Source organism: Drosophila bipectinata, chromosome 4 (genome assembly GCF_030179905.1).
Source record: "Drosophila bipectinata strain 14024-0381.07 chromosome 4, DbipHiC1v2, whole genome shotgun sequence".
Taxonomy (NCBI): domain Eukaryota; kingdom Metazoa; phylum Arthropoda; class Insecta; order Diptera; family Drosophilidae; genus Drosophila; species Drosophila bipectinata.
Window position 1 is genome coordinate 990,600 of NC_091740.1, and position 20,904 is coordinate 1,011,503.

Consider the following 20,904-nt stretch of genomic DNA (forward strand, 5'->3'; position numbering starts at 1 on the left):
AAAATATTGTTTCGGGTCTGGAGGTCAAACCATGTTTACTAAATGTTTTTGGGGTCGCTGAATCCGAATCCGAGATCCAAAAAACCCCAGCACGTCAGGGTTCTGACATAACCTCAAAAAACCTCATACAAAATTATATTCGAGTCCGTGGGTCAGACCATGTTTATTATATGTTTTCAGGGTCGCTGAATCCGAATCCGAGGTCTAAAAAACTCCAGAATGTCAGGGTTTTTTTTGTGTGGCTGTTTAATCATTAAACTTGAACAAAAAAAATAAAACTCAAAAATAATGATTATTTGTGATTTTTATTTTTTTTTTATCAAAATAAAACTTACCAAGCAATAACTTTTGATCCTTTAAGGATATTGCCAATATTGTCCTATGTCCTTATAAAGGGACCCTAGAGCAATAATTGACAACAACAACAACAACAAAAAAATAATTCATTTTAACTGTGTTTGTTGCAATTATTTAAATAAAGTCAACTGTTACATACAGAGCAGCAGCAGCAGATATACACAATTACCAAAATAATGATAATAATGATAATGATAATCATCATAATGATCAACCAGTAAAACAATGAACTACATTAATTTTCAATTTATTATGCATTTATGACATAATATGAGAAAACAAAAGGAGACAGCGGAAGCGCACGCGCTTAGATCTATTTTTAGTAGCGCTTATCTTAGTCTACCAGGTCTATGCATATGAGACTGCGTTTCCCAATTCTGGCATTTTTGCGTATTCTGGGCGTTTTTGGAGCAGAGATTCTTTCAATTGTTGCTGGTAGCGTTCGCTATCAACGGTTTCACCCGGTTTTAGGAGCTCATACCAAACGATTCCGGCCTTATCCCGGAAAACGCGCAGCATGGCTTTGTGGCCGAAACGGTTTGGCCGAGATTGGGATTGGGCCGGCTGGCTTGGGCTAACATAGGATTTTTTTCATTTTGGGTTTTGAAAATCTATCCACTTTTCATTTCCAGTGACAATGCAATGCAAAAACGAGAATTTCCAAGAGAATTTCTCAAGTCATTTTTCAATGTCCGCGAATAGTGGTTTGTGGGTACAAAACTCGACATTTTCAATATTAGAAAAAACATTGCTCTTGGAAAAAAACTTGCGAATAACTTTAAGCAGTGTTCCCAGATGTCAAAAGATGCTAAAAAAAACCCAGTTTCATATGCATAGACCTGAAAAGACTGAAACTTATCAGTAAGAATGACTTATGGTAAATCATTTCTATTGAGTTTCGATATGGGTCGCAAACGAAATTTTGTTCTCCGCAGTTTTTTATATTTTCCACGCGGGAAATAATGTTTTCGAGTGCAAAATTAGCAAATCAACGTTAGCTGGCGAGAACGTGTGCAACATGAAGCGGCATATGCAAACTAAGCACAAATCGAAGTATGAAGCTGAGATAGCTAACATTCACGAAGACGAAACTGCCGAAAAAAAAATTAAATTTGCAATAACGATGGGCAAAAATGAAGTGAAGGATGCGTGCATCGATTTGATGACGCTGGAAAAGCTCCCGTTGGCTATTTTTGATTCGGAGTGCTTAAATACGCTAACGTCTAAAATATTTTCTGCACTGGATATGCCGGCTGTTTCGTCCAGAAACATAATGGGCATGGTGGAGGAAAAATATAATGACGTTAAAAACAGCATAATGGCCAGTCTCACGGACAAAATTCTTAGCATAAAAATGGACACAGCCACACGGTGTAATCGTGGGATCTTGTGCGTAAATGTGCAATATATTCACGACACTGGTATTGCGATAAGGACCTTGGGCCTTGGAAGCAGCTGATTTTATTTCTAAAGCGCGAAAGCTTGTGAAGCTGTTAAGGACGCCAACCTGCAGGTCTGTTTCATAACATTTTATTTATTACCATTTATAAATTAACTATTTTTTAAATTTATATTTAGGCATTTGATAACTGAGGCAGCATTACCGCAGCCTGAGATTGATGTTGCGACTCGATGGAGCTCAACATATAATATGTTGAGTAAACTGCTTGGCTTTGAGACCTTTTGCGAGCGCCACGTCAAAAATTCAATGAAGCTGACTCCGACTGAGTGGTTGCATTTAAAACAATTGGTGGAAGCTTTGGAGCCAGATTACTTGGCAACATTGCAATTTCAAACCAGCCAATTACACAGCTCCACAAAAAAAAAAAAAAAAAAAAAATTCAGAGATCAGACCATACCTCCTATATGGATTTGGGGTCGCTGAATCCGAATCCGTGGTCAGTTGGCGTTTTAAAGATCACAAATCAGCCTTTCATTTCTATTTTGAATTAGGTTTGTAACACATCAGAATTTTGCGGCACAATTTTTCGAAAATGGCCAAAAACGGCGTTTTTCGACTATTCAACCGTTATTTTCTCGAAAACCTGACGTGATGGCGACCAACTGACCACGGATTCGGATTCAGCGACCCCAAATCCATATAGGAGGTATGGTCTGATCTCTGAATTTTTTTTTTTTTTTTTTTTTGTGGAGCTGTGTTATTTATGATCGACTTCTACAAGCTTTGGATGGAACTCAAGCTCACAGTCGGGGCAAAGAAGACTACTTATAGTAAAGCGTTGAGGGTTGCTATTGAGGCGCGAGAAGAAAGCCTGTTAGCAAATAAAGTCGTTATTTACAGCCTCTTCCTGGACCCACGCTTACTTCGCATATTGCTGCAACAGCCTGAAAACGTGATGCGCGCGAAAACGGAGTTTAAACAGCTCTTACGCCAACTGTGGTAGTTGAAAGAAAAGGTTAGTAAATTCATTTTATATAAATAATAAACAATAATTAATTCAACATATTTTCAGATTGATACAGACGAAGCCAGCTCAACCTCTAGCTTGACAGAGACCAATTTGCTTTCGCAAAATTCTCAGTCTTGCTCGCTCTTGACCGAACTTTTAAGTAGCATTGAGGTCGATGCCGAAGAGGAAGCTGACGATGATGGGCAGCAGGAATTATTAAAAGAATACGCTGAAATTGATAGTTACAGCCTGAAGCCCATCAGCTTAGGCGCTGATATAATGCAGTACTGGAGTGAGAAGCAATTTCAGTACCCAAATTTATATCAGCTTGCTAGGGTGGTGCTCGTGGTTCCAGCTACCCAAGTTAACGTAGAGCGCGCCTTTTCTGCGCTTAAGATAATGCTAACCGACCAAAGGTGCAACTTGTCGAGCGAGTCGCTGCCAAAATTGTTATTCCTAAAATTAAATAAAAATTATAAAAATACATAAAATTCATATTGTCATATATGCATAATAAATTGAAAATTAATGTACCTAATTGTTTTACTGGTTGATCATTATGATGATTATCATTATCATTATTATCATTGTTTTGGTAATTGTGTATATCTGCTGCTGCTGCTCTCTATGTAACAGTTGACCTTATATTAAATAATTGCAACAAACACAGGTAAAATGCATTTTTGTTGTTGTTGTTGTTGTTGTAAATATTGATGTATGTCTGATGTTTTTGTTTATTTTGATAAAAAAAAAATAAAAATCACGAATAATCATTATTTTTGAGTTTTATTTTTTTGTTGAAGCCTAATGATTATTTGTGATTTTTATTTTTTTTTCATCAAAAATAATGTTTAACCATAGAAGACTAAATATAACAATTAAAAATTAAAAATCATTAAGGATATTCATAGTGTATCCTTAAAGGATAAAAACGTGCTAGTCAAGCTTGTTCTATGTTGATTGGAAGTGATTGATTTATTCATTTAAAAATAGCGACAATAATAATTATTTACGGTCCCTGATAAAAAATGAACAAAAAAAGTTGATCCAAAATATCATCAATTCTAGGTGGTGGAAATTAATCAGATCGTAATTTTTTATTTATCTTAGAAACAAGTAACAATGGGCTATTATATTCGGATACGGATGGTTCAACAATCCCGTCGGAGATCAGAGTTCTTACTTGCCTTGGTATTTCATTCATTATGTGGGCTTCGAGAATTTTTTATGTACACTGGTTCATCACCTTTTATCTCAGTTTTTGCTTTTAGAAATTGTCTGTAGTTATTGATTCGGTTTCAAATTCGAATATATCGCTATATTGGGTGCATATATTTACGATTGGCTTTTTCATTTGGCCAAAAAAAATTCCAGAAAATCATTTTTTTTCTCCTGTTACTCAGATGTCCCCCTTTCAGTTGTGTAAATACACTCCTTGCTGGCTTGCATGTCTTGCGCGGCGGGCGATGTTCAACGTGGTCTTCTAGGCATTTTGGAGTATGAACTGAGTGGTAAATTTAACCTTAAATGCACGATCCACATAATTCACACAGTTCAACTTACCACCTGAAAGACAAATGCCTGCTGTTGAAATTGAATAAAAATACACGTGACTCATTCGATGTTTTCCAATTAAAATGTTAAAAAACGAATAACTTAATTTTTTAAATTTTTTCACAATTTGACAGAAAACACAATGCCGGTTTGTTATATTAAATCAGCAGAGAACAATGAGTAGCTGTCAAAAAATGTTTTATGCGTCTGCGCCATTTACTTAAAATGTTGGTTTATAGTCCAACGAATGCAAAACCGTTTTACTTGTCAACGCACTGCACGCTAACCTGCTATGCGACCCTTTCTCAAGTGCGATAAGCCCACCACTTGTGTTTGTGTTATTTATGTTAGTGTTATGTTATGTGGTTGGGTTCTAATTATAAGCCAATCTTCAGATGGCTTAAAGTCTAATTGACAGTTGTATTTTTTCATAAAATCGATTCCTAATATTCCAACGCATGGAATAGGGAATATTAGACTCACAAAATGAAAATCGTGTGGAATTATATATTTAGTAGTCTGTATTTCAATAGAAACTAGACCTTTGGATTTGGTTATTTCTTGACTTATTCCTTTTATGTCTATAATGTAATTATAATTAATTATAATTCATTTTGCACCTGTGTCTATTAGAAAGACAAGTTTTTTTCCATTAGCTACATTGATAAATGAAAGAAATATATTTTAACTGAGATTAATAGTGTGAACTCTTGCATTTTCTACTGCTGAACATTTAAAGGGTTTTGGGAATTTCTCGATGTATTTTGGGCAACTCTGACATTGTTTTGGATGTTGTTGTTGTGGCCTCGATTTGAGTTACCACGCCCTCCATTGTAATTCTGGTAGTTGTTGTAATTATTATGATAACTACATAAGTCCGCGATTGGAGACGTTCGTCATTGTTTCATTGCCGATTAGATTTCTGACGACATCTTTAAGCTTTGTTCTTAGGGTATTATAATTTTGTCCAAAAGTGTGCAACGAACTGAAGGTGACATCTCCGACCCTATAAAGTATATATATTCTTGATCAGGATCTCCTCCTGAGTTGATTCTTTCCTTTGTCGGAACGGCCGAGATCGGCCGACTATAACCTATAGCTGTCAAATAACTGATTGATCGGAAATGGTATAACTTTGGTGTTTTTAGAGTTAGAGAGTTCGGATTTTGCATGAGTGCTATGGCAAAATAATACTACCTCCCAAATTTCATAAGGATCGGCCGACTATATCCTATAGCTGCTATATAACTTAACGATCGGAAATGACCCAACTTTCGTGTTTTTGAAGATAGAAAGCTGGAACTTAGTATAGATTATTTTTGTCAGTTAATCCGACCTACCAAATTGCATAAAGATCGGCCGACTATATCTTTTTACTTTTTTAGATTTTGTATTATAATAAATTGGGCTATATTTTGATATTCTCATAAGGATCGGACAACTATATTCGTTTTTAACGAATATATATTCGATATATATCCGTTTTTAACTGCAAGGGTTAAGACCGAAGTCAGCTTTCCTTTCTTGTTATTATGCTAACTGTTCTTGCTCGCCTTTTATTGATTCTATTATTTGTAATGCATCAATAAAACTTGTTAAATTTTTAGCCTTACCATCGAATTGGTACAATCTTGAATGATGTATTAATAAAATCAATATTAGATTGTGTCATTGTAATAGTGTTGCTTATTTTATTCTTTATATTCTCTTTAATTATGCTTGAAGTATCATCAGAATCTGTAGAATTATCCAGATCTGACATTAATACAGCTGGAATAGTAAGATTATTTTAATCTTGCTCTTCTATTTTAGGGCTTATCTTCTTATCTATCTTTTAGTTCTTCTGATTCTATTTGTTCAATGTCAGTTGGTTCTGTTACTTCCGGTTCATCACTAGTTTCAACTGTTAGATAAGTGTTAAGTACAGTTGATACTGATATATCTAAATTAAATTTGTTTTTTACTTTTGTTGGAATTTTAATTTACTTGGGACCAATGATCTTGATTTAATTTTTCCCTCTGGCCATTTATTAGTATTCGTGCTTCATTTAGGCATTCTACTAATATTTCCTGTTTCTTGATAATATTCTTTTGTATTGGCCTGTTTTGAGTAAGTGACTTATTTTATTTGTCAAAGTCAACATTTATGTTATTTATTTCCTTATATAATTCATTACATTCCATTACGGGCGAGCTCTTCTTGCAATTTTTTACTGTTGCCCAAGGGGGTGGTGGTTCATTTTTAAATAATAGCCACTTACTGTGCGCTATTCTTTTATTAGTTTTGTTTTCCACGCCCCCTTTTTTCGCCATGGCTCCATCTTCACTCACTCAGATTTATTTGTTTGCTCGAATTTCGAAAAATTGTCCAGATTTTTTTTGTGTTCTGCCACCATTTCCAGGTAAAGTTTACAGTTTACAGGTAAAGCTGTAGTCACCGTCGCCATAATGTAAGGTAGAGTCCGCCAACCAAAAGACATGCCAACTTGTATTGGTTTTATTCTTTATTAATTTGGGGAGCAGCAATGGTATATACACATGTAGTCCGTTCCTGTTACAATTATGCCGACGCTAGCACTTTCTGTGTGCGGGCTAAGACATAGCGATTGGTTCATATTTTGGCAACTTGGGTTTATGACCTGGACTTTGAATTATATAAACACTGCAATAAATTGTTACAGTGTGTACCTTATTATTACTCTTGATAGGTATACTGACTTACTTATGTAAAAATCAGCGAAAAATGACAAAAATCTCGCCAAATGTACGGGACAACGCGACAACGTTTGTTGGTTTGTTCGACTGAATTTATTGTTCGAAGTGATTTCCCGAGCCCAGAAATTATACAAATAGCATAGAACTTTATAGAAACTATTATTTTAAAGCCTCTTGGTCATCTACAAATCCGGTCCTGTTCGTCTTGTAGACTCTACTGCTATTGGGCTGTAGGACTCTCCAGAGTAGAGATGGGAAAAAATCGATTCTCAGTGCATCGATCATTTTCGCTGTTTAAAAACCATAGCTCGCAAATAACTGTTAACCTTTTTTTACGTTGAGAGATTAGTAAAATGCGATTCTACTGAACATAGCTCACAGAGAGATATGATTGACGTCCGAACAGAGGACCTTAACAGAAGACCGATTAACCGAAAAAGTCAATTCAAAAAGTTTCAAACTTTAACTTTTTGAATTACAAAATATATTTTTTTAAATCTTTCTTTTATTATACTTATTGGCAGTACAGCCTAACAATTAATAAAGAGATAAGGTTTTGGGTATTTATTAAACTCATTCGTTCGCTTGGTGTTTTAGGGGGGCGTTGTTGCCGCAAAAGATTCCAGGAGTAGATGAAATGAGAAGTCAGGGGCGTCTTTAGTTAATTTACAAGAAGCGCATTCAGCTTTATTGGGCTGCTTAAATTGGATAATGACCTTAACTTAGAAAGCATAAACGCTAAACGTAAATATAAACCAGAGCGGACGATCGCCGACGGCTGACAAGAGAGGGAGAATGCATAGAGGGGCGAGCGCGGATGCGCTCTTCAGCACGGATGAGCTTTTAAGCGCGGGTGCTCGGGTGCGCTTTTCAGCGCGGATGCGCTCTTAAGTTCAGCTGAGCGGCACAACGGCCCCTCACCTAAGCACTTGGAAAAAATTGTACAGATGAGATGCCGAGATGGCCAAGACTACATATACAAGCTATGTGTAAAACAAAACAACGATTAAATAGAACAAAAAAATCTAAAAAAAAAATTTTTTTTTATATATTTTGAGACCTATCAATCTTATTATGTGTTTAGAAAAAAAACATAAATACTTTTGTATTCGTATTTGCGGTCAGATGCGGAGAGGCCATTTCCAGACTCAGGGAGGACCGCGTCGGAGACCTCCAAGGCAGCGTGCTGGGCCCTTTCTTATACAATGTCTACACGGCCGATCTCCCATTCTTGCGGAGCCCCAACATAATGGCAGCCACCTATGCAGACGATTGCCCCTTCCTGGCCGCTGCTGACAACGCTACAGAGGCATCTGCTGTCGTGCAGGAGCAACTAGATCTTCTCGGCAATTGGCTGAGAAGGTGGAATATTCAAGTGAATAACGATAAATCCACCGCCACCACATTTTTTACCGTCCAGGAAAAATCCATCCAGCAGGTAGAAAGCCCACGCTAGACAATAGGCTTACTTAGAAGTCAGCTAGTCAAAAAGCGAAAGCAGTGTGAAGTAAGATTTAAGGCGTACTATTGGCTGATGGGTAGAAGGATGGGTAGGATGGAACCCCATGAGTAGGATGGGGTCGAAGCTGAGGACCTCTTCGAAAATCCTAATCTACTAGGCGATTATACGACCAATTTGGACATACGGGATCTAACTTTGGGGCACGACCAGCAAGACTATTATCACAGTGCGACAAAAAAAAATTTGGAGGAACTTTTAAAGAGACCTAGTAGGAATTGTTTATTAGGTCGAATATAGTATAAAACCGTATTTAAAATTTTTCTAACACCCTCAAAATCTTGATATATTTAGAAAAAACGGGGTTTCGGGACTTTTTTGCTCTTAAAAATTCCTATGCACGTAATTTTAAAACGATTTAAAAATTTTTAAATTTTTCGTTTTACAATAGGTAAATGTTGAAGCTTTTGAAAAAAAAAAAATAGATCTTTAATTTATTTCAACAAAAAGGATACAATTTTTACGCAATAAACTGACATTTTTGAATTTTTGTCGTGTTTTTCGGAATTTGACGCCATTTTTTCGGTACAACTTCCAAGTTGCACGTTAATTGTGAATAAAACGAGACCAATTTCATAAGGAAATTATGAAAATTGTTGAAGTTATAACGCTTTTCCCAAAGTCTTATGTACTGGTATTAGCAAAGGGGGTGATTTGAGCCGTGATACAAGTAGATCTCGAAACATGCGAAATAGAAGATCCGAAAGAACTTAAAAACAAATCCAGCAACAAAATATTGATCTACGTGTTTGAATAGCGCAATTGCATCAAGAAGAGCCAGAAGATACACGATCTGAACGCAATGAAGTCAGAAGATTAAAACAACAACAATCACGCCTTTTCACAGTCACAAGACGCAGAACAAATGACCAACAACGACAACAGGTACATCGAGCATTTATATCTGATTCATTCCTGCGTCTAGCATTCCAGTATGAGCCTGATTGTTACCGCCGTCATTGAATTAAGTTTATATTTGAAAAATGAAATCGTTTTTTGTTTTTAGTGAAAAAAAAAAAATTAGTGTTGAATAATGTTTAGAATAAGTTTTGAAAAACGCTAGACGTAAGCCTATCGATATACGGAAAAATGGCGGAAGAACGAGGCGTTTGCGATCGCTAGGTGAAGCTAACGAGGCGAGGGAAAACGACGAAGTTTTTTAGCTCGCGTGCCATGATTTGAGTTTAAATAAAGGAAAGAATAACCAAATCCATGTTTGCTTAAAAAATCGTGCACCGACCTCGCCCCGACCTCAACATTTCTAAAAAACTTCCTCCAAAACTTCGTTACCTGCGGATTAAGGCAGAAAAAACAGCGTCGCGTCGCTAGCAGACAACAGCTGGACCGACAGGAGGCGACAAATTTTGGAAGGAACGAAAGGGAAGGCGTCGCGTCCCTAGCAGCCAAGGCTAGGTCGAGTTGAGCACGCCATTCTTGGGGAAAACCAGAACTCTTGCGGATAAAGGCAGAGGTAAGGCGTCGCGTCCCTAGCAGCCACAGGCTAGGTCGAGTAAGCAGGCAGCCAAGAAGAAGAAAAGCAGACGCCATATTGCAAGCACGCCGGACGACGCAAAGCATGAACGTTGAAGTGTGCAGAATTTGCGAGGACAAAAACGAAACAGCGTCAGAAAATTGGGTACAGTGCGACGTTTGCGGAAGGTGGTACCATTTCGAGTGTGCCGGCGTAGAGGACAACATTGAGAGCAAGGATTGGAGTTGCGATTACTGTCTTGCGGGTTGCAGCCACATAGCACCGTTCAGCGGTATGCAAAAGATCACCAGTACAGTCTCAAACACGTGAAGACGCAATGGATACCCCAGAACCGCACAGCAAAGCGCTAGCCGTCGATACGCTAATCGATGCTGCCGGCAACGGAGAGAACATGAATGTTCGGGAAGGCAATCCGGACACGAACAAGAACCAACTCTTGTTAGATATGCTCGAGGAGAAAAGAAAGTCTGAGGCAAAGTTCATAGAAGAAAAGTACAAAATTCTCATGCAGATGAACCCCGCTGACGTAGCGGTAGCTGGGATGTTTCGAGCCACAGATTCACCTACAAGTACTCAAATAGCGGCCCGGCAAGCTATACCCAAGGACCTTCTAACATTCAGCGGGGATCCTGAGGACTGGCCGTTATTTATCAGCACATTTGAACATAGTACGACAGCAGCGGGATATACGAATGTGGAAAACATGCGACGTCTGCAAAAGTCGCTTAAAGGGAAAGCTCGTGACTTGGTTAGAGATAAACTCCTACTTCCTAACCTAGTCCCAGAAGTCATCAGTACTTTGAAGATGTTCTTCGGCAGACCAGAGCACATCCTAGAAAGAATGGTGGAAAAGGTGCGAAGACTGGCACCACCCAAAGACAGATTGGAGGCGTTAATAGAGTACGCGCTGGCAGTGCGAAACGTCTGTGCCACTATGGAGGCGTGCGATTTGAAGGCGTATCTCAACAATCCAATGCTGGTCAAGGAGCTGGTAGATAAGCTTCCCAACCAACACAAGCTAAACTGGGCAATGCAACCCCGCGACGATAGAGTGGCCGCAGTCAAGGCATTCAGTGATTGGCTGTATAAAATCGCAGAGGCAGCGTCACTAGTAATGGCGCCATCGTTTTACAAAACGGGCGCAGTTAATTCCCACAACAGTCGCCGCCCGGACAAGGGAGTGGCAGATGAGCCTGGACCAGCACGAGGACAAGCACGATCGAACGCGATCCATACGGAAGCAGCTCAGCAGCAAGTTCAACAGAGATGCGTAGCTTGCGGCGACCCGAGTCACAACCCAGCACAATGTCAGGTATTCTCGAACCTTGACGCGGAGCACAGGTGGCAGGTAATCAGAGAGGGTAAAGCCTGTTTCTGCTGCCTCAAGGTACACCGGAATAGATGCCGAACCGGGAACTGTGGAATTAACGGCTGTACAAGGAGACACCATGAGTTACTTCATACAGAATATGTTCCAAACACAATCGGCCAAGACAGACCACAGAGTCACGTGAGTACGCACAGAGACGACAACCACGGAAGTCAGTTCTTTCGCATCATTCCAGTCAAGCTGCATTACGGCAGCAGGCAGACTGAGATCTACGCCTTTCTAGATGAAGGATCATCCGTGACCTTAGCAGATGCATCTGTATTCCAAAGACTGGGAATACAAGGCCAGGCAGCGCCAATGTGTTTGCAGTGGACCGCAGAGACGACTCGACTCGAGAGTGGATCCGTAAAGGCATCCGTCCAAATCTCGGAAATGAACTGCGATAAGGTTTACTGGTTGAACAACGTCCAGACCGTTCAGAACCTAGCACTACCGAGACAGACAGTCAACATGAAGGAGCTATGCGACAGATTCCAGCATTTGAAAGACTTGCCGCTACGGTCCTACTCTGCCCAGCCGACTTTGCTAATCGGAACCAACAATTGGAAGCTAGCAGTCCCTCGCAAGATCCGCGAAGGAAAATGGAACGAGCCGATAGCATCGAAGTGCATGCTAGGACGGAGCATCCAAGGATCGGCGAACCCACAACGATCCATTTTCATGCACCACTGCGACTGCGACTGGCAAGAACTCCATGATGACATCAAGGAACATTTCAACCTGGACGCACTCGTACCACGAAAGCTGCACTCAGCTGAAGATGAGCTGGCAGTGAAGATACTGGAAAGCACCTGCCAAAATAAGTCCGGAAAATATGAAGTTGGACTTCCGTGGCGCGGTGGTATCGACAAACTCCCTGAGAGCCGGAGTAACGCTCTGAAGCGGCTTACCTGCATGAGGAAAAAGATCTCTCAAGAACCAGATCAGTACGAAAAAATTGACGCCCAAATCAGGAACCTTCTAGACAAAGGATACGCGGTTAAGCTATCCGAGGAAGAAACCAGCCGGGAGAAAAGCCGTACATGGTATCGGCCGTTATTCAAAGCGCTGAATCCAAACCAGCCAAAAAAGATAGGGCTCGCATGGGATGCAGCCGCAAAGACACACGGATTCGCGCTAAATGACTACTTACTCAGGGGACCAGATTGCCTGAACCCACTCATAGACGTCTTGCTAGCCTTTCGGGTCAATAAAATAGCGATTTGCGGCGACATTGCGGAAATGTTTCACAGGATCAACATTCGCGAGGAGGATATGCATGCACAGCGATTTTTGTGGTATGACAAAGGCAGCGACAAAGTTGATACATATGTCATGCGAGCTATGACTTTTGGGATTAGCTGCGCGCCGTTTATAGCGCACTTCGTTCGAGACAAGAACGCGGAAACCCACCAAGAAGAGTTCCCATTGGCCTTAAACGCAATCCAAAGGGCGCACTACGTTGACGACTTCATCGATAGCATGAGGAACGAACAGGAGGCCATCCAGATCACCAGAGAAGTTATAGAAGTACATCGCAGAGGCGGATTCGAGATCCGTAACTGGTCGTCGAATTCGGAAGAAGTGCTCGAAAGCTTGCAGGATAATGGCAACGTTGGAACCCAAAAGCCCGTGGATTTTTGTGCAACAGAAAAGATACTTAGCATGTTCTGGGACCCACATAATGATATGTTCAAATTTATCTGCAAATTTGCAAGGCTGAAGCGTGATGTGCTGGCGGAAAACGTAGTCCCTACCAAGCGGGAAGTATTACAAGTTTTGATGTCGATCTTCGATCCATTGGGATTTTTATCATGCCAAACGATCGGACTAAAGATACTCCTCCAGTGTATATGGCGGCAAAAAATTGAATGGGATCAAGAGCTACCTGAGAAGATTCTAGAAGAATGGCACCAATGGAAAACCATTTTGCAAGACATAAGGACTTTCGAGGTCCCTAGATGCTTTTCCCCACCCACATCGGAGCCATGTCAAATTGGACTCCATACATTCGTCGACGCCAGCGAGCAAGCATATTCTGCAGTCTGCTACTTACGCGTGGCAACGGATGACAGAGTTGGCGTATCCTTGGTAATGGCGAAATCTAAGGTGGCACCTTTAAAACCACTTTCGATTCCGTATATGGAGCTGCAGGCAGCAGTTATGGGAGCACGCTTAGCCCAAAATGTGATGAGCACACGCAACCAACGAATTGACAACGCCACATACTGGTCGGACTCCAAGACAGTGTTGCAGTGGCTAACTATGGACCCCCGCAACTTTCATCAGTTCGTGATGCACAGAGTCGCCGAAATTCTGGAAACAACACTGGTCGAGCAATGGCGGTGGATTCCTTTAAAGCTGAACGTAGCAGATGGAGCTACCAAGGTCACCGGGCAAACCCAAAAAGAGACGTGGATAACGGGCCCGGAGTTTCTGAAGACCGATGCGAGCCACTGGCCAATATCCAAGAAGCAGGAGAGCATCAACGATACCTCGGAGATCCGGAAGCATGTGATGACGACGCATTCGAAATCAGTGATTATGTTCAACGCACACGATTTCTCAAATTGGCGGCGGTTATACAGAGCAGGGGCGCTAGTACTCCTGTTCATTGATCGGCTGCGAGCGAAATGTGCCGGACGAGACATGCCAGCAACCACGACAATGGCTCATGTGGGCAAGGCAAAGATGCTGCTATACAAGCAATCTCAATCCATCGCCTTCGCAGCAGAACTAAAAATGTTATCCGCGGGAACGGCGCTCCTCAAGGGAAGCAGATTGGCCGGATTGAACGCGTACCTGGACAACGATGGAGTACTACGAACAAGAGGCAGATTGAACGCAGTTGACATAGCTGAGGACGCCATTATACTAGCTCATGGATGCCGGATAACCAATCTCATAGTTAGGAGCTTCCACGAAAAGTATCACCATCTCGCTCACGAAACTGTAATAAATGACATCAAAAATTCGTTTTATATCAGCCGGCTACGAGTACTGCACAAATCTGTGCGAAACACATGCCAACAATGCAAGATCGACAGAGCAGTTCCCAGACCACCCCAGATGGCACCGATCCCGAGGGCAAGAGTTGGAAGCTTCGAGAGGCCGTTCACCTATACAGGCGTTGACTATTTTGGCCCGTTATTGGTGAACGTCGGCCGGCGCAAAGAGAAGAGATGGGTAGCTCTGTTCACCTGTCTTACGTTGCGCGCGGTGCATTTTGAGATCGCCTACAGTCTAGATACTAGTTCATGTATCATGTGCCTAGCCAATTTTATGGACCTTCGAGGGACACCGAGGGAAATATTCTCAGACAACGGTACGAATTTCAGAGCCACGGAAAAAGCCGTGCGCGAGGAGCTGAAAAAGATCGAGCACGATAAGATCACTATTAAATTCGACGGCATAAAGTGGCGATTCAACCCACCAGGAGCACCGCACATGGGTGGAGCATGGGAGAGACTCGTCAGGACAACGAAACGAATCTTGAAGAACATTTGCCCAAGTTACTCTTTCAACGACGAGGGGTTGAGAAACGCACTGATGGAGGCGCAATTTATCATCAACTCGCGACCTCTCACGTTCGTAAGTTTGGATTCCGAGGATGACGCTGCCCTGACTCCAAACCACCTGCTGCTAGGATCAGCAAACGGATACAAGCCGCTGCCAAAAGAGGGAATCTGAAGCGTAGATGGAACGAGACTCACGGTTCGAAGACCGCTTTTGGCAACGATGGGTTAAGGAGTATGCACCCGTATTAACCAGGCGCACCAAATGGTTTGAGAAGGTACCTCCAATCACCATCGGAAGCATCGTCGTAGTCGTGGATGAGCTTCTTCCCAGGAACCTGTGGCTAAAAGGACGCGTGACTGACGCAGTGATGGCCAACGATGGACAAGTTCGGCGGGTGACAATCAAGACGCAGCATGGTGCTATAGAAAGACCAGCAACAAAGGTAGCAGTTCTGGACGTCGGCTTGGAGAATGGTAACTGACCACGGATCGGGATCAATTACGGGGGAGGGAATGTTACCGCCGTCATAGAATTAAGTTTATATTTGAAAAATGAAATCGTTAAAATTAGTGTTGAATTATGTTTAGAATAAGTTTTGAAAAACGCTAGACGTAAGCTTATCGATATACGGAAAAATGGCGGAAGAACGAGGTAAAGCTAACGAGGCGAGGGAAAACGACGAAGTTTTTTAGCTCGCGCGCCATGATTTGAGTTAAAATAAAGGAAAGAATAACCAAATCCATGTTTGCTTAAAAAATCGTGCACCGACCTCGCCCCGACCTCAACACTGATATTGAGTATTATGCTCACTCAAAAGTGTTAATTGGTGCTATGGACAAGGAATGTCCGCATTGTCATGCTCTGAAACGCTCTCAAGAAAAGTGCAACTACCAGAAATTGAAACACCACCTGAACCATTGAACGGCTTACTTATCGGCACGGATCCAGATTCTAGCTTGTTCCTGAACTCAATTCGAACATTCAATTCATGCTTTCTATCTCTCTCTTCCTCTTAAGCGAACGGTCGTGTTTTTTTTGTGCGCAATGCGTTTATAAAAATATTCCGTTTATAAACATTGGTAAACTTGTGCTTACTCGCTTGTGGATCCAATTTATTAAGAATCTTAAGTTTTTACTTAAACCGTATCGCTTCGCGTGTGCTGTGGTATATTCGGAGGCGAATTAATTATTTGTTTAAATTCAATTCCAAGCATAGCTCTGCCTATTGCCCGTTTTATCTCTATTTCTACATTTTTCCTTTGCACTCTCCACTTTTTAACTTTTAACTTTTTTATTTTTGTTTTGTTTATTAATAATAACGAATTTAAACTGGTCTGTTCTATGAAGTCTTGTAACACGACAATCTCCTCATGACTATGTAAAAACGTCGCACACGCCAAGTGTGCGCTGTTCCCTGCCTCTGTTTCGGATGCCATTTCCCGAAGGTCTGGTTTACATCATTGTTGTGAAAATAGTCGTGCTTCAAGAGATACCACCAGAGTCATCCATTCCACAGTCCGGACCACCGGCTCCGACTAATGCTGCAGTTCTCGTACCTGCGACACTAGAACCCTAACCGGTGATTCCTCCATCGAAACAAATATATGTTTCTCGGGTTGCGCCTGATACTTCAGAGATTGATATGTCGGCTTACATCAAAGCCAAAACTAAAGCCGATATAAAGGTAGAGGACATAGGGAAATTTAAATATAATTGTGTAAGAAGCACATCTTCTTTCAAGATTCCTGTCTGATGCTTAAGACGATTTGTTCACCCAGTTTTTGGCCAGAGAACATTTTCGGCCAAGAACGTCAGTCTAGTTCCGTGAAAAAAAAAATTTAAAACCAGTGGGAGTGAAACTACTCCACAATAGAACCAACTTCTCCACCTCATCTTCGTCCACTAACCAAAAAAACCAATATCGTCACTAACCTATCAGAATACTAGGAGGTTATGTAGCAAACTCCCCAAACTATATTCTGATAGTTCTTTCTTTGCATCCCATATTATAGCCCTTACAAAAACTTGGTTAAAGCCGGAGATCTTAACTCCGAAGTTTTTTTAAGTAAGAACACCACTTTTGGAAGTGATCCAACGTCGATAACTCACCATCTTTATCACTTATCACTCACCATGACTTCACTGCGGGCACGTTTGACATGCCCCTAGGTCAAATTAACCAAGTTAGAAATTTGTTAGGTCGGCTTTTAGACTTATGCTTTATATCTGATCTCGATGGTTCCGCTCTCTCCAGAGCTTTCCCCCTTTCAACCCCAGAGAATCCATATCACCATTCCTGGTATCGATCAGATGCCTCCATGAGTGGCAAATAAGATTCGCTGTTTCCGTAAAGGTGATTCTCACAAACTTAATACCCATATGGATACTTATGATTGGTCCGATATTCTGGCATGCATCGATCTTATTGGCACCTTAGAAAAATTTTACTGTACTTTAAATACATTATTTGACTCCTGTGTGCCACGGAAATATCCGTCCGCTTCAACAAATCCTCCTTGGCTTACAAGGTGCCTCACTAACCTAAAAAATACTATAAATAGGGTCTTCCTAAAATATAAAATATGAAATATATACTACCTGCAGTAGTATTGATTTCTCAAGATATCTACTAGTTCGGTCAAATTTGAATGTTAACGAATGAATAACGCTGAATGTTACAGCAATTATATTTGTCGCTGCCGGATAAAATTTACTCAGGATCCGAAGCAGTTATATAATTTTGTAAACGCAAAGGGTAAACATGTATCTTTGGGGTGAAGCAGGGGTGAAGCTTACGTTTGAAAATTCATCTGCGACCTCTGATCAGGCCATTGCCGATCTATTCGCAGAATTTTTTCAAACAACTTATTCTCCGCCTAAATTGACAGATCAGCCTTACACATACAACGTTAAATCAGCTAATCTTATTTTCTGTCCGTTTTTTTCTGAGAACAACTTATTATGTGATCTTCTAAAGGTCAAACCCATTTATTCGCCAGGCCCTGGTGGAGTACCAGGCTGTGTGCTGAAATACTGCGCCAGGGTTCTGTGCAAACCCCTTCTTAGACTTTTCAACTTAACTTTGGAAGCCTCGGTATTTCTCCTTAAGTGGAAGGAATCATTCATAAAAAAGGGAAAAAGTCCGATGCCGCCAATTACAGAGGCATCTCTAAATTGTCGGCAATTTTAAAGTTATTTTAAACAAGAAAGGAAAGCTAACTTCGGTCGGAGCCGAAGTTGATATACCCTTGCAGTTAAAAGCGGATCCTTGCAGTTAGAATCTGTACCAAGTTCCAGCTTTCTATCTTCAAAAACACAAAAGTTGGGTCAATTCCGATCTTTCAGTTATATGGCAGCTATAGGATATAGTCGACCGATCCTTATCAAATTTATCACGTCTTCTTGTTTTACCAAAAATAGCTCTCATGTAAAATTAGAAAACTCTCTAACTCTAAAAACACCAAAGTTATACCATTTCCGATCAATCAGTTATATGGCAGCTATAGGATATAGTCGACCGATCCCGGTTGTTCCGACTTATATACTGCGTGCAAAAGAAAGAAGGGTGTGTGCAAAGTTTCAAGTCGATAGCTTTAAAACTGAGAGACTAGTTTGCGTAGAAACAGACAGACGGACAGACGGACATGCTCATATCAACTCAGGAGGTGATCCTGATCAAGAATATATATACTTTATAGGGTCGGAGATGTCTCCTTCACTGCGTTGCACACTTTTGAACAAAATTATAATACCCTCTGCAAGGGTATGAAAATTAGTTACTCCCCATCTGCAACACCTTTGCTCTTCGATCATCTTTCCTTGTCAGCATGGCTTTATTAAGCGTCGCTCCACCACCACGAACTTGTTAAAGTTGACATCGTTTGTCATAGATAGCTTTCGTAAGAGATATCAAACCGATGTAATTTACACAGACTTTAGTAAAGCATTTGATTCAGTGACTCCGATCACTCACTCTTGTTGAGTAAACTGAATATGTTGGAAATCTTTACAGACCTCTTAACGTGGATCTCCAGCTACTTAGATGGAAGGACACAAAGAGTCTTAATTAAAAACATACAGTCCCGTCTGGTCCATGCTACATCTGGCGTCCCTCAATGAAGCCATCTTGACCCGTTATTATTTCCGCTTTTTATAAATGACTTGCCCCCTGCTGTAACGAACTCTCTATTTCTTATGTATGCAGATGATGTATAGCTTTTTCTTCAATACAAATCCATCTCTGCCCAATGCAGTCTTCAGTCTGACCTTGATAACTTTCAAAAACGGTGTTTAGCTAATGATCTAATACTTAATGAATCAAAATGCAAGCGTACGTATTTATCGTTCTTGCCCTCTGCAAGCTACGTATTCTATTAATGGGATTGCCTTAGAGGATCAGATTAATGATCTCGGCGTCCTATTAGACATTAAGCTTCAATTTGCTGACCAAATTTTCTCAAGGGTGAATAAGGAGTACTGACCCGTACTGACCTAATGACCCGTACATAACCAAAACATTATTCATTTCATTGATCAGTCCGATACTGGAGTACGGTTCAAAAGAATGGTTACGGTTACGGAATGGTGAACGGTTCAAAGTTCAGTTATATGGCAGCTATAGGATATAGTCGGCCGATCCTAAAATAAAATCTGTACTAAGTTCCAGTTTTCTATCTTTAAAAACACGAAAGTTTGGTCATTTCCGATCGTTCAGTTATATGGAAGCTATAGGATAAAGTCGGCCGATCCTTACGAAATTTGGCAGGTCTTATTATTTTGCCACAAATAGATCTCATGTAAAATTTGATTTCTCTAACTCTAAAAACACCAAAGTTATACCATTTCCGATCAATCAGTTATATGGCAGCTATAAGATATAGTCGGCCGATCCGGGCCGTTTCGACTTATATACTGCGTGCAAAGGAAAGAAGGGTGTATGCAAAGTTTCAAGTCGATAGCGTTAAAACTGAGAGACTAGTTCGCGTAGAAACAGACAGACAGACGGACAGACAGACGGACAGACGGACATGCTCATATCAACTCAGGAGGTGATCCTGATCAAGAATATATATACTTTATAGGGTCGGAGATGTCTCCTTCACTGCGTTGCACACTTTTGGACAAAATTATAATACCCTCTGCAAGGGTATAATAAGAAAGGAAAGCTAATTTCGGGCGGAGCCGAAGTTTATATACCCTTGCAGTAAAAACCGGATATATATCGCAAAAATCGGATATATTTGGACGATCCTTATGAGAATATGAAACTATAACCCAATTTATTATAATACAAAATCTAAAAAAAGTCCCAAACTTTTATCATCAAACATACCAAAGTTGGTATTTCTACCAAAAACCATTTCCGATCGTTCAGTTATAGGGCAGGTATAAGATATAGTCGGTTGATCGTTATGAAATTTGGTAGGTTGAATCAACTGACCAAAAATAGAATCTGTACCAAGTTCCAGCTTTCAAAAACACGAAAGTTTGGTTATTTCCGATCGTTCAGTTATATGGCAGCTATAGGATATAGTCGACCGATCCCGGTCGTTCCGACTTATATTTTGCGTGCAAAGGAAAGAAGGGTGTGTGCAAAGTTTCAAGTCGATAGCTTTAAAATTGAGAGACTAGTTTGCGTAGAAACAGACAGACAGACGGACAGACATACAGACGGACATGCTCATATCAACTCAGGAGGTGATCCTGATCAAGAATATATATACTTTATAGGGTCGGATATGTCGCCTACACTGCGTTGCACTCTTTTGACCAAAATTATAATACCCTCTGCAAGGGTATAATAATAATTATAAATTTCATAAGGAAAGTAAGCAGACATAAAAACTTTACTTTGACTTTTTTCAGTCTGTTCATACCCTTGCAGAGGGTATTATAATTTTGTCCAAAAGTGTGCAACGCAGTGAAGGAGACATCTCCGACCCTATAAAGTATATATATTCTTGATCAG

General features: G+C 40.6%; 2 protein-coding genes and 1 long non-coding RNA gene across 3 annotated transcripts in view; 1 reads left to right on the forward strand and 2 right to left on the reverse strand.

Annotated features, from left to right (window-relative positions):
- gw (trinucleotide repeat containing adaptor protein gawky) overlaps window positions 1-20,904 on the reverse strand; it is a 223,104-nt gene that overhangs the window by 54,415 nt on the left and 147,785 nt on the right. The window lies entirely within an intron of this gene.
- Window positions 3,826-4,477, reverse strand: LOC138926849 (uncharacterized). Its single transcript, XR_011443511.1, has 3 exons — window positions 4,332-4,477; window positions 4,108-4,272; window positions 3,826-4,046 (listed from the first exon to the last, which is right to left on the reverse strand). It is a non-coding gene; the product is annotated as an uncharacterized lncRNA (long non-coding RNA).
- Window positions 10,365-15,107, forward strand: LOC122322161 (uncharacterized). The gene has a single exon (XM_043213635.2). It carries the CDS (start codon window positions 10,365-10,367, stop codon window positions 15,105-15,107), a length of 4,743 nt encoding a protein of 1,580 aa, XP_043069570.2.